General features: G+C 42.1%; 1 protein-coding gene across 1 annotated transcript in view; it reads left to right on the top strand.

Annotated features, from left to right (window-relative positions):
• The window catches only part of Bin2 (bridging integrator 2), a 40,759-nt gene that overhangs the window by 7,505 nt on the left and 18,951 nt on the right, over nucleotides 1-14,303 (top strand). The window contains exons 2-4 of the mRNA XM_023722613.1: nucleotides 3,849-3,929; nucleotides 13,679-13,733; nucleotides 14,002-14,096. Coding sequence (XP_023578381.1) covers nucleotides 3,849-3,929; nucleotides 13,679-13,733; nucleotides 14,002-14,096 — 231 coding nt within the window. The remainder of the gene's footprint in view (nucleotides 1-3,848; nucleotides 3,930-13,678; nucleotides 13,734-14,001; nucleotides 14,097-14,303) is intronic.

The following is a 14,303-nucleotide window of genomic DNA, read 5'->3' as shown; positions in this document are numbered from 1 at the left end:
GGTCCCTGTGCTTTGCTAAGCTTGTTCTAAGTAGGTGCTTTAGACCACTGAGCCATCTCACCAGCCCCTACCCTTTATTTTTTGAGACAGAGGTCTCACTGAGTTGTTCAGGATGACCTTAAATTTGCAACCCTCATGCCTTAGCCTCTTGAGTAATTAGGATTATAGGCATGCACCATCATGCCTGTCTTTTAAGTTTTAATTTGTATAAATTCTCAGGGGTTTTTGTTAGCGCATATTAATTATATACAATATTACATTTACTTGTGGAATTTTCGTGCATGCCCATAACATACTTTGATCATGTCACTCTGCATTACTTTCCTCTGCTCTTCCTCCTCCTCTTGCCCTGATAGTCTTCCTTTTGTCTAGTAATCTCCTTTCTGCTTTCGTGTCCAGACCCGGCACTCTTGGATGTGATTCAGAGCCCTTCATGAGGCTTCATTTTCACTATCCAACTCCACTGCCCACCACTCCCCACAAAACATCCTAAGTAAGCCAGGGCAGACCATCGCAGGCAGCTTCTGTAAAATTACATACTCCCATGACTTTACGAATACTCTTGTCTGCCTGAAATCCTCTTTCCACTCTCACAGTATTTTTTTCTACTCTTTATATTTCAGTCTACCAAAATCCTACTTCAAGGACCAGCCCACTCTCCCCTTCTGTATCAGTCTCACTCTCCTTCCTGTTAAAATGACCAAGCATCTATTAGTTGGATACTAAGAAATTTAAATGAGTAAAACAAGAATTCGATTCTTAAGGAATCTTAATTAAGAAGACATAAATACAAGTAATAAAGCAATCATGGAAATGTAGGAGAAATGCAGAGGTTGTGAGCACTTAGGAGAGAGGGAATAACTTGCTTAATAAGTAGATAAATAATATAATGGGTCTGCAGTATGAACTGAGTTTTTCTTTAGCCAGTTGCCTGGCAGACAAGGGAATTCCAGAAAGAAAGAATAGAACCTATCACAAGTAATAATCTGTCTTCTTCAGGAAACTAAAGAAAGCTGTCATGTAGGGAGACGCGCAGGGAGAAGGAATAATGAGAACTGACCCTTAATGAAGGGTCAGATTATTGGGACGTGTACGTGCGCTGGAGTGTAAACCATCACTTAATAGATACATAGTAGGCATTTAATAAAAGTTCATTGTAATTTAGTGAGGACCCATAAAGCGGTTTTAAGCAGCACCATGGTAGACCTGTTGCAGCAGGCCAGGTAAGAAACAATGAGCACATGGAAAAGACTGTGGCAGTGAGACCAGAGAGCACAGAATGTTTCCAGAGGCAGTGTGGTGTGAGGAGTATTTGAAGGCAACTCCTAACATTCTGAATTGGGCCTGGGAAATGATGGTGCTTCCCTTCCAAGAGGGCGTTATAGTAGGAGACTCAGGTTTTTCTTTTTTTTTCTTTTTTTTTTTTTTTGGTGGAACCGGGGATTGAACTCAGGCCCTTGAGCTTGCCAGGGAAGCGCTTATCCCACTGAGCCATCTCCCCGGCCCCTGACTCAGGTTTTTCTTACCTCACAGAATCACTTGTTTATAAGTGAGTGTCCCTTGTAAGGACAGTGTTGTCCATGGCCTTCTCTTTTATATTACCACTGAGATTTGTAGGGTAGTTGGCTGTCACGTTTCCTAGTTAAGAGGAGATGGATGGTGGCATTTGTTTCTAGCTAAGTTGCAAGTGTTTTGTTTGTTTGTTTGAATTTTAGGGGAGGATCTACAGGGTATTCAAGGTCTCACTGCTAGATCAGACCCATAGTGATCTGCCTGTTCACAGCTGGGCCACCACGCCCTGTCTCTTGCAAGTGTGTTATATCGGGACTTCTCCAAGTTCCCACAGGGGCCCCAGTGAGTGGAATCACCTGTCTACCTCACTAACCTCGTCTCTCAGGAAGGATATATGGCTCTCTGGCTAGAAGAGTGTCTCTTCATTAAAAACTGGATTCAAGGTTCATGTTTTGTCTTAAAAGCCGAGCACATTTTGCATGCTTCTTACTAGTCCATGTTTTAATATAATACTGTCCTCCTTCTACCTTAAAAAAAGAAATTGTTTTTTAGCCAAGCCTGATGACCAGGCCTGCAGTCTCAGGATTTTAGAGGCTGAGGCAGGAGTATGATAAGTGTAAGCCCAACCTGGGCATCTGAACTTAGTAAGGCCCTCTCAAAAAAGGTGAGGGGGCTGGGGATTAACTCAGTGCAAAGGTCTTGGGGTCAGTCTTCAATGCCTGTACACACACACACACACACACACACACACACACTTTTAAAAATTTATTTATTTATTTGGTACAGAGTCTTACTATGCAGCTTAGACTCATAGTGATCCTCCTGCCTCAGCTTCCCCAATGCTAGGATTACAGGTGTTTGCCACCACACCTGGTTTCGGTGGCTGGCATGGTATGCGGTACCAGGCATTGAACCTGGGTCCTTGTGCTTGCCAGCCAGGCACTTAGACTGCCAAACTATCTCCCCAGCCCCCACATACACAAATTTTTATATGATCCTGGTGAAGTAGTTCAGTGGTAAAGTAGTTACCTAGCCTGCAGAAGACCATGTGTTTAATCCTTAGCACCACAATAAATAAATACATAAACACATTTTTCTGGCCTGAAGTGTAGCTCAGTAGTAGAGCATGTATTTAGCTTGTGCAAGACCCTAAGTTCAGTCACTAGCCACATCAAAAAACCCCACTTTTCATTCATTTATACATTGTTTTTTTGTTTTGTTATGTCTTTTTGAGACAGGGTCTCCCTATGCAGTTCAAGCTGGCCTTGAGCTCACTTTGTAGCCTAAGTGGGTCTCAAACTTGCAACTATCCTCCTGTCTCAGCCTCCTGAGTGCTGAAATTACAGGTGTGCACCACCATACCTAGCACTCATTGCTTTGTTTTTTTAATTTTTTATGTATTTGGTACAGGGTCTCACTATGCAGCTGACTTACAGTTATTCTTCTGTTTCAGCCTCCCCAGCGCTGGGATTACAGGCGTGTGCCACCACACCCAGTCTTGGTGGCCAGCGTGACGCACCTGTGGCAGAGTTGGCATAGCATGTGATACCAGGGATTGAACATGGGTCCTTGCACTTGCCAGGCAGGCAGGCACTTAGACCACTAAGCTATCTCTGAAGCCCACTCAAGGTCTTACTGTGTAGTTCAGGCTGGCCTTGAACTCAATATGTAGCTCAGGTTGGCCTTGAACTTTTTTTTTTAAATGTATTTAGTATAGAATCTACAGAGTCTTACCACACAGATTGGACTTGTAGTGATTCTCCTGCTTTCAGCCTCCAAGCGCTGGAATTACAGGTGAATGCCACCATGCCCAGTCTTAATCACTGTCTCAAAGAGTCCCAGGGGCCAGGCTGGCACAGCATGCTGGGATGGAACCCAGTCCCTGCATCTGCCTAAGCAGGCGCTTTAATCTGCTGAGCTCTCTGGCTGGCCCCAATTGTGTTTTTAAATTTTTTTATTTTATGAGGTTGGCCTTGTACTTATTGTAGTATAGCCTCAGCCTCCCAAATTCTGGGATTACAAACATGTACTGCCATACCCAGCTGGTAAATACTCACATACACACATATACACACATTATATACATATACATATTATATATGTATAATATGTATATATATAACCTCTAGCACACTGCTGCATATCCCTAAGCCCCAGCTTGAGAAGAACCACAAAATTTTATTAGCAAAATATTACTAATCCTTTTGGGCTGATAGGAGTGTGAACCTTTAGTTGCATCTACTATAAGACTCAGAGAGGTGCCGGGGTGTATGTGGCCAAGAGTTAAGGAGAGATTCAGCTGTAACCTTATAGGCCTTTCTGTCCTGTGTCCCCAGGTACTGCAAAAATTGGGGAAAACCGTAGAAACCAAAGATGAACGATTTGAACAAAGTGCTGGTAACTTCTACCAACAACAGGTAAGGGGAAGGGCAGAAGAAAGAAGGCGTGAGGGCTGAGAGGCAGAGGAGCGGAGGTGCTGCACACCAAGCGTGCTCACCCACCCTCCTCTCCCAGAACTCAGCCCCAGGGTGACCTGCTGCTTATCCTTCCTCTAGGAACCAGACGCTTCCTCTTCCTGTTCCGATAGACTCAGGATTTGGGGAGATAGGAATTTTCTTTTCTCTTAGTTGATTCCCCTCAGGACTGCCAAGGTTCTGTGGCACCACCAGGTCCTTAAACAACATCAGATTGAGCCCTCGCTACCTAAATTTTGGTGTATACAGCCTCCCAAGGTGCTGCTCCTATTCTAGGTCTCCTCTCATCTCAGTTGTCCCATAATTTCCTTGCTTCTTTTTTTGGCTTTATCTATGCCACGCCAACCCTTTGTTCCACGACATTTCCTCCATCTTTTACTGGTCTTTTCCACCAGTAAACCTCTTGTTTTCCCTGTTCCTTTTATCTTAACAGGATATTAAGGATTGTTTCATACAGAAAATTACACTAAGACATGCATAGCTGGATGTGCTTGTATTCCTAGCACTCTGGACCGTCCAGGCAGGAGGACAGCATGTACAAGCCCAACCTTGGCAACTCTGCAACTGAGTGAGAACCTGTCTCAGAATAAAAAAAAAACAAGGGCTGGGAGTATAGCTCAATATGAAGGCCATTTCCTACTACTGAGGGGGGAAAAAAGTACATAACACATTTAATCTCCATGAGATATTTACCTTACCTTTTAAATTTTCCCCTTGTACTGGGGACTGAGCCCAGAACCTTCGCACCAAGCTATATACATTGTCATTTAAAATTTTTGTTTTCTTTCTTTGAGACAAGGGTCTTGCTAAATTTCTCAGGTGCGGCTTGAGCTTGCAATGCTCATTCCTCAGCCTCCCAGAGTAGAGTTACAGGCATGTGCCACCATGCCAGGTGGATATTTGACTTTCCATCTACCATGTGCAAGACATCATGTTCAGTGCTTCCAGTGTCATTTAATGTTTATACAGCATTGGAATTGTTGCCCCCATGTCTTAGTCTTCTCTCTTTGCTAGGACAAATACTCAACACTCAAAATGAAGGAAAAAGTTTATTTAGCTCACAGTTACTGGAGGTTTCAGTCCATACTCAGCTGGCTCCAAGGCAGAGCGGCACACAGCAGAAAGCAACCTTTCGTGGTGGTGGCAAAGAGCAAGAGCGCAAAGGGAGGGGTAGCAGCAGCTCAAGCAGCTAGCTTCTCTTCCCACCTTACATTGTAATGCAAATTACCTGCCCCAGGGCAGGTGCAGTATCCACACCCGCAATAAACAATCACAAACTACAGAAGGTGCCCCAAGACTGCATGAGGCTTTGAGGGGACAACTATACACAATCCATAACACCCCCCTTTATAATAGAAGAAAGCTATTCATCCAAATGACTGCCTAGCTGCAATGGAGTTCTGACACTATCCAGAGTAAGGCCAGATTTCACAGATTAAGGGCACATCCCACACAGCTGCCTCACTTCATTTACCAACTACAAGCTCCTGGGTTCCAGGCCACCTGGACTTCTGTTCAACATGACATAAATTTGGGTGTTTCTACTTCCTGCTCAGGTTTGATGATTCATTAAAATGACTTTCAGAACTGAAGATAGTACTCTTGTTTGCCATTATGATTTTTAATATAGGATACAAATCAGGACCAGCTGAATGAAGGGGCAACTAAGGCAAGATCTGGGAAAGGGCCAAACACGAAGTTCCTGTGGCTTCAACTCCTGTGTCTCAGCCCATTAGTGTAGGATTATTAAAGCAGGCTCTGGGGTCCAGAGTTCGCCTAACTTTTTTTTTTTTTAAAAAAATGTATCTGGTGGTTGCAGGGTCTCACTATGCAACAGGGACTTGTGGTGATCCTCCTGCTTTCAGCCTCCCCAGTTCTGGAATTACAGGCGTGTGTCACTACTAGGCCCAGACTCTGGCTGGCTCAACCTGCCCTGGGGACAGGGCTGGTGGGGCATGTGGTGCTGGGGATCAAACCACCGGAGGTCCCTGTGCTCTCCTAAGCAGGCGCTTTAGTCCGCTGAGCTATCTCACCAGCCCTCTAGTAACTTCTTTATATGTTGAACCACTGGCTATGTGACTGAGCACATTTCTAGCTTCTCAGAGATTGGGTTATTGATAATACCTGTCTTACAGAGTCTGGCTACTCAAATCACATGGTTCATTTTATAGCCTAACCAGTAACCATCGTGAGTCATTTGATTCATATAAACTCAGTTATGGGCCAGAGGGGATCACCATGAATAATCAGGACTTAGAATGTTGAAGTTATTGCCCAGGACCCAGGGACAAAAGCGGCCAAATTCTGTATATATATTACCAGTTGAATTATTTGGAAAATGATCATTATAGTTAAAGGATATTAACTATATCCTTTTTTGTAATTCAGTAGCTGGCTATCAGAATCATTTGGGAATTTTAAAAATAAAACTTCTAAGAGTCAGGTGTCGTGGTACATGCTTGTAATCCCTACACTTGGTAGGCTGAGGCAGGAGGATCATTGAGAGTTTGAGACCAGCCTGAGCTACAAAGTGAGCTCAAGGTCAGACTGAACTGCATAGCAAGACCCTGTCTCAAAACAACAAGAACAAAACTTTTATTAGTGTGTTTGTAGTACACAGTGATTAGATTCACTGTGGGGAGTAGGTACATGTATATAAGACATTGCAATTCTTTTTCACTTCCTTTCTCTCTTCCATTTCTCCATCCCCTTCAACTTGGGAAATATTTAAAAATATAAAGTCTTACCTGAGTGCATTGGTGCTCCTGTATAATTTCAGCCCTCTGAGAGGCTGAGGCAGAAGGATCACAAGTTCATGCCCAGCTTTGGCAACTTAGCAACTGAGTTAAATCCTATCTGAAAATAAAAATAAAAAAGGGCTGTATGTGCAAAGCGCCTGGGTTCAGCCTGTAATGCTCCATCCCACTCTCCACCGCAAAAGAACATCTCTGGAAATAGAGCCTAAAATCTTACTCTTAAACTCCTTTTTTTTTTTTTTTTTTACATCAGACCCTCATGATGTAATTCAGGCTGGCCTTGAACTCACTATGTAACTACTTGTGGCTTTGAGTGCAAGACAGCCCTCCTGTCTCAGCCTCAATGTGCTGGATTACAGTAGTGTGTTACTACACTATTTTTTACTAGAAATTTTCAAATACAACAAAGAAAGAGAAATTGACATAATGAACCCAGCTTCAGAATTTATCAAATCATAGGAAATCTCATTTCATCTATATCTCTACTCACTTTTTTTCCTGTCCTTGATTTTTAAAAAAAATTTGGATATATATATATATTAAGGACAGGGTCTGCTGGGTCTATAGGGTCTCACTATGTAGATCCGATTCATGGTGATTCTCCTGTTTTCAGCCTCCCAAGTGCTGGGATTACAGGCCCACTACCACACCCAAAGTCAGTTGCTATCTTAGTGTGCCTCGGGAGTGGGGCTAGCACAGCAGGCCGGAATCGAATCCAGGTCTCTGTGCTCTGCCTAAGCAGGAGCTTTAGTCCACTGAGCTATCAGGCCAGCCCTTGGCAGAACAGTATTTTTTTAATTCTTTTTTTTTTTTTTTTTTTTTTTTCTTTTTTTGCGGAACCGGGGATTGAACTCAGGCCTTTGCACTTGCCAGGGAAGCGCTTATTCCACTGAGCCTTCTCCCTGGCCCGACAATTTTTCACTAGTCCATGTTTGCAGTACAAAATGATTACCTTCATCATGGTGAGTTGGTGCATGTACATACTCTTTCTCCCCTCCTCTCTCCTTCCTTTCCTTACCCCTCCCTGCATCTCTTGGATCCCTTCATCATTTTGGACATGTTTATAGTACAAAATGATCACGCTTTCGTGAGGAATTCACACACACACACACACACACACACACACACACACACGTTTCATTTTTTTTTTTATCCCAGGCCCCTCCCCTGCCTCCTGCCTTCTCCATCTTTTTTCACCTTTGTATATACAAAGGCTACATCTTACTATCTCCTATTATCAATCTTTTGGGTTTTTTTCTCTTTATATTTTACGTTTCTCATGCAGTATTTTGGTTTCGTTTTTTTGATTCTTTTGGAAATAGGGTTTTACCATGTAGTTTCAGCTGGCCTTGACTGAGTCATCCAGGCTGGACTCTAGCTTGCAGTGATCCTCCCACCTCAGCCTCTAAGTGCTATGATAACAGGCACTCCCCACACTCCCAGCCAGATGTTGATTCTTGATGTTATTTCTTATACAATTGGTGTTCTGTTCAGAAAGTTCTTACCTGTGCCTATGTTTTCAGTAGTTTTCCCTGCTTTACCTTTCAGCAGGCTGTTTCTGTTTTAATATTCAGATCTTTGACCCATTTTGATTTGTTTAGTAGACAGTGAGAGAAAAAGATGTCATGTCAATCTTCTGCATGTGGATAGCCAATTTTTGCTAGTACCCTGTCCTTGATTTTTATAGTTATCATTTCATTCATAAAATTTTCATTCTCCACCTGTAAAGATTAAGACTGTTAAAATGTAACTGCGATACCTGAAAATGTTTTTCTATAAAAACATTTACTCACTACAGCAAAGCAGAAAGTACATCCAGAAAAAAAGAGAAGTTTGGCATTGATAAGTAGAGCAGAGACCTTGCTTAGCATATAGGAGAGGCTCTAGGTTAGATTCCCGACATTGCAAAAAAAAGAAAGAAAATGAACTTAGGAACAGTAATGAGTTCACACTTCCTAAGCTACAACCATTGTTCTCTTATATCCTTACAATTATTTTGTTATATATGTATGTGATATCTAAATCTATGCAGAATAATTAACGTAGGTTTACTAAAATGAGATTGTGCTATGCGTGGTGTTTGTTTTGTTTTATACTGGGACTGTAGGCAAGTTATTAAAGTTGTTTTCAAAGGTATGCATATTGTTTTTAAAAATTTTTTTTCATTCATATGGTTTTGCAATCTTCTTCCTCTTCTTCTTCTTCTTCTTATTATTATTATGAGATAGGGTATCACAATTCAGGCTGGCTTTGAATTCACGGTGTAGCCCAGACTGGCCTCAAATTCCTAGTGATACTCCTGCCTCTGCCTCCCAAGTGCTGGAATTATAGGTGTGAGCCACCATGCCCGGCACTTTTTTTTTCCATTTAATAACACAAGTATCATTTCAGCTATCCCAAATTCTTCCACTAAAATCTAGGTTTTAGTGCTATCTTAAAAAAAAAAAAATCTCTCAATATAAAATATCCAATTCAGCCAGGCCTTGTGACACATAGCTATAAACCCAATTACTGTCTTAGGCAGAGACAGGAAGATTGTAATTTCAAGACCAGTCTTAGCGATTTAGTGAGATATTGTCTCAAAATAAAATTTAAGAAGAGCTAGGGACATAGCTCAGTGATAGAGTGCATTCCTACCGGACAGAAACCCCTAGGTTCGGTTCCTAGTAGCAGACACACAATTGCAATCAAGCGGGTGTTGCTCCATGGAAAGATGCTTGCCTAGAATGTGAAAGGCCCTAGGTTCCATCCTTAGCACTGCAAGCAAAAAAAAAGCAAGATAAAACAGCCCTGTTCCAATTCCCCTGATTGTCTATGGTCATACCACCCTGAACGCGCCTGATCTCGTCCAATTCCCCTGATTGAGTCATCTTTTTTTAAAAAGCAGCTGAAATCAGCAGTTTTGGGGCCGGGGAGATTGCTCAGCAGAATAAGCATTTGCCTGGCAGGCACAAGGGCCTGAGTTCAACCTTTTATTAATAGTTTCTCCCTGAACTCCCAACTTCCTAGCTTAGTTTCAAGGCCTTGCCCCTTGCCTATGTGCCTGGTCAAATTTCCATAGGTAGATTTTCTTTGAAGCTCTGCTTGTTTCCCCTTTATCTTCTCTTCAAAACATACTGCATAGCAAGAATTATTTTCCTCAAGCAGCACTTAATCTCTTACTTCTGGTACTGACAACTACTTCCAATTTATTGCCTTTAAAATCTAAAGTCTAGTTTCATCTTTCCCTCCTGAATCTCCTTTAGAGCATTTGATTTGGGGCTTGATCACACTATGTTTGTTTGTTTTGCTGAGTAGGTTTCTATGTTCTAGCAAATAGGGAGCCACCGGACAAGGACTTCTTCCCTATCCTCAGTACCTTGGTTTCTCAGGATCTAGCTCTTTCTGCTTATGACAAAGTTCCACAGTCCCTGGCTCATTAGTTGAGGGCTGTGACTGTTTGTATAAGGGACAGGAAGGGCTGACTCAGACTCTTTATGACAGTAGCAAGAATTTGGCAAGGTTTCAGAGAGCAAAAGTGATAAAATCATCAGACCTCCAGTGAGGAATGACCTTAGCCTGCATGTATACAGTATTTATACTTATCTGCATTTATACAGTAGGTGAGGGAACTGAAGCCAAGGTAGGGGAACAACTTGAGAGTTGACAGAAGAGCCAAGTTGCTTGACTTGTAGATGAGGGTCCCTAGGATTGAGTGTCACATCTGTCAGGAAAGGAGAAGGTGCTGGAATTAGTTAACCTGGAGCCATTTCAGATCTGAGAGGTAAAATAACCAGAGCTGTCCCATCTTCCTTGACCTTTCCTCCTGCCACACTGACCTCCCCACATACCTTCCCATACTTCATCTCTTCAGACAGAACATAAAGGCAAAACTTGGTGACCAGAAGGCATTTCTCAAACACAGAAATGGAAGTGGGCTTTGTGAGGTGCAGCGGCAGGAAGAAGGCATTCACACTTTCCAACTATGGAGCAGAATAATACAAAATAAATAAAATGAACCAAATAAGTCTCCAAGATTTTTTCAAAGCTCTTCAAAAACTTTGCTATCACAGTTTAAAAACTCACAAACTTATACCTGTCATATTCATGTTTGTTTAATTTGAGAGAGTCTTACTATGTCAATCAGTCTGGCATTGAATTCACTGTACTGCCCAGACTGGCTTTGAACTCAGCAATTTTCCTGCCTTACCCTCTGAAATGTGATTGCAAGCATGTACTATGATACTCAGCTGCATATTAATGTTTTTTTGTTTTTGTTTTTGTTTTGTTTTGAGACAGGGTCTCACTGTGTAATGCAGGCTGGCCTTGAACTTGCTTATGTTGCCCAGGCTGGCCTCAAACTCATGGGAGCAATCCTCCTGCCTCAACCTCCCAAGAGCTGGGATTATAGGCATGCAGTGCCACATCCAACTGCATATCTATGTTCAAAAGACATTGTATAAAATGTTACTTAACATCTTAGGCTCTGTAAGCTTTTTTATGAGAATAAAAAAGCAAGAAGGAAGTGAGACATCATTCCTGGTGAGTCCCATTTCTGAATTTTGTAAACTGTCTCCATTATACTATTGAAAATACTTTCTTAACATCACTAGTGACCTCCAGCCATCCAGTCTGGTAGCTTTATTGATTTTCCCTGCATTTGGACCTCGCTGTAGCATTGCACTCTTTGCTGATCATTTCTTTAATGTTCTCTTGATCCTCACTTGCTGTGATACACAGTGCAGTCCCACTTCTCCTAGTGCCTTCAGCTCTGTGGAGTCTCTCTGTGCCCTGTGGCCCTTCCGCTTGGCTTTTAGCCAGAGGGACTTTCAACCTCAAGTATGGTTAGAAATTTGGATCGGCTTAGAAGTACACTCTGCAGGCAAGATGACAGTTGAAACAATTAGCCTTGTTTCCTGTGTTTATTTGACCAAGAAGACATAGGTTTTCTGTTGCTAAAATTAAAGAATAATGACCTTTCTCTCCCAGGGGCAATTAAGTCATTAGATAGATTTTTCCGTATTTTTTTCTTTTCTTTATAGAAATTATTTATACTTTTGTTGATTGATAGCCTGTCTGATAGTTAAGTTCACAAAAAATACAGTATTTCCTAGTTTACTGTATAATATACCTTTTTTTCAAACACTCCATCCCCTAAACTGGTCTGTTCTGATCAAGGTGAGCTCTGTACAGTACCCTATGAGAAAAAACATGCCAAAAACTGTCTTCAAATATGTGCAAAGGAGAAAATAGATCTCTGTGGGTACGAAAGACCAACCTAAGATTTTTGGGCAAAAGTCCTAATAGGAGTATTTAAAAATGAAGTTGTAGGGCTGGGGAGATAGCTCAGTGGCACAGCGCCTTCCTGGCAAGTGCAAGGTCCTTAGTTGGATTCCTGGTACACCCCCACAAAAAACAAACAAACAAACAAAAAAAGAAATTGTAGCTGGGCCTTGTTGTAATCTCAGTCCTTGGAGGCTGGGGAAGGAAGATCAGGAGCTATATAGCAAGACCCTGTCTCAAAAGAAGTAAACAAATAAAGCAAGTGCTTGTCAGGCAATAGGTTACTAGTTTCTATTCCTGGAAGTATTAAAGAAGCAAAAGCAATAAACATCAGTTATAATAAAAGCATTTCATTATCAGATGGAGGTATCTAGGTGATACCTTCCTCCCCTTTTGCCACTTGTTTGCTAATTTTATTTTTTTGAGACAAGTCCTCTTAATGTTACCAATACTGGCCTCGAACTTTCTGGGCTCAACTCATCTTCCTGCCCTAGACTCTTGAATGCCTAGGATTGTAGGGGCACCATACCCAGCTCCACTATTTTTAGAAAGAGGAGACCTATTCTGAGTTTGGGTATTCTAGCCTCCCCAAAATAAGAAAATTCAGACATAAGAATAAAGGTAGAAACAGGGATAGTTCAGTAGAACTATAGAGGGAGACACTGGGATTAAGCAGAAGCTGAATCAGTGAGTAGGCTTGTTGGAGAATAGGCAGGTGACCGATGAAGGGTAAAGCAAAGCATGGTGAAAGATGGCAGGAAGAAGAAGAGGGTCTGTGTGAGCACCCACAGCAGGAGCTGACCTCAGGTCTGCACAAAATGGTGGCAGTTTGCCCTGAGAGCGGAGTGTGAGACAGAGGGTCACATAGATCTGTGGCACACGTGCCTCAGCAGGCTGTCTGTATCATTGAAAGCTCTGAAAGGTTTGCCATTGCTAACACAGATAGTATCAAATAGAAGACACTTAAATGTCAACAGAAGAGCTTGGGCATAAGCTCCTGTTCCCTGGGAGGGACAACTAAAAGAAAAAAGAAACGTCAATGAAACTCGCTACAACTGCCCAACTTAAGAGTTGATCTGTAAACAGGCGGATCACTATGAGTCGGATCTAGTAGTGAGACCCTGAACACCCTGTAGACCCTTCCCCCTGCCCAAAAAAAAAAAAAAAATTTGATTTACAACTTCAGATTGAACCCACGCCCTTGCACTTGCCAAGCAGGCGCTTAGACCGCTGAGCTATCTTCCCAGCAGGATTCTCTGTGGTTTTCATCCTCTTGCCCTCTTGAACATTTTATGAAAGTTTACTTATGAAGATTAGTTTTTTTTGTGTGGGTTTCATTTTTGTTTTGTTTTTTGAGATGGGGGTCTTGCTATGTAGTTCAAATCAGCCTTGAATTCACTGTGTAGCCCAGACTAACCTAACGATTAATGTATAATAATTGTGAATTGTTAAAAAAAATAACAGGGGTGAGTTATATATTTGATGTACTTTTCAACTTTGACCTCTAGAGTATCTTTTAAAACATATTTCTTTTTTTTTTTTTTTTTTTTTGCGGAACCAGGGACTGAACTCAGGCCCTTGCACTTGCCAGGCAAGCGCTTATCCTACTGAGCTATTTCTCTGGCCCCTAAAACATATTTCTTTATAGTCACTAAAGCTGCTCTTCTCTTTCAGTCAGAAGGCCACAAGCTGTACAAGGACTTGAAGAACTTCCTTAGTGCAGTCAAAGGTGGGTACTATAGCACAGGAGAATCCAGAGGGCATTTATGCAGATGCCGGGAGGCCTGGGGGAAGAAAATCAACCAGCCCAGAGACTTTAGCACTTGTTTGCCCTTGGCTCTTGGAACTCTCTGGGCCTAGAGGGAATGCCATTTCCCCTCAGAGCCCTACCAGCTAACCTTTTGAGTTTGTCCTTCTAAGCCACTGATTTATCACCTATATGATTACGTCAGATAACATTTTGGAAAGCCTGATGGTAGAACTGAATTCTCTTTCAGTAATACACGAAAGTTCCAAGAGAATGTCAGAGACACTGCAGGAGATCTATAGCAGCGAGTGGGATGGGCACGAGGAGCTGAAGGCCATCATAGGGGTAAGGGGAATCTGACTCTGTGACCCTTCACTGTGGACTTCTGTACTCATCTTGACCTGACCTGAGCTTCTCCATCCAAGAAAATAGGGAAACAAAGACTCTGGTTCACATTGTCCATTTGTGTAGTCACTAGGTGGTAGGAAAAAGCTGCAGCATTAAGATCAAAATAAGTTGTCCCTTACTTGTACATTCCCTGCTATTGTTTAA

Source organism: Octodon degus, unplaced genomic scaffold (genome assembly GCF_000260255.1).
Source record: "Octodon degus isolate 3935 unplaced genomic scaffold, OctDeg1.0 scaffold00093, whole genome shotgun sequence".
NCBI lineage: Eukaryota > Metazoa > Chordata > Mammalia > Rodentia > Octodontidae > Octodon > Octodon degus.
This window is presented reverse-complemented; position numbering and strand designations above follow the sequence as displayed.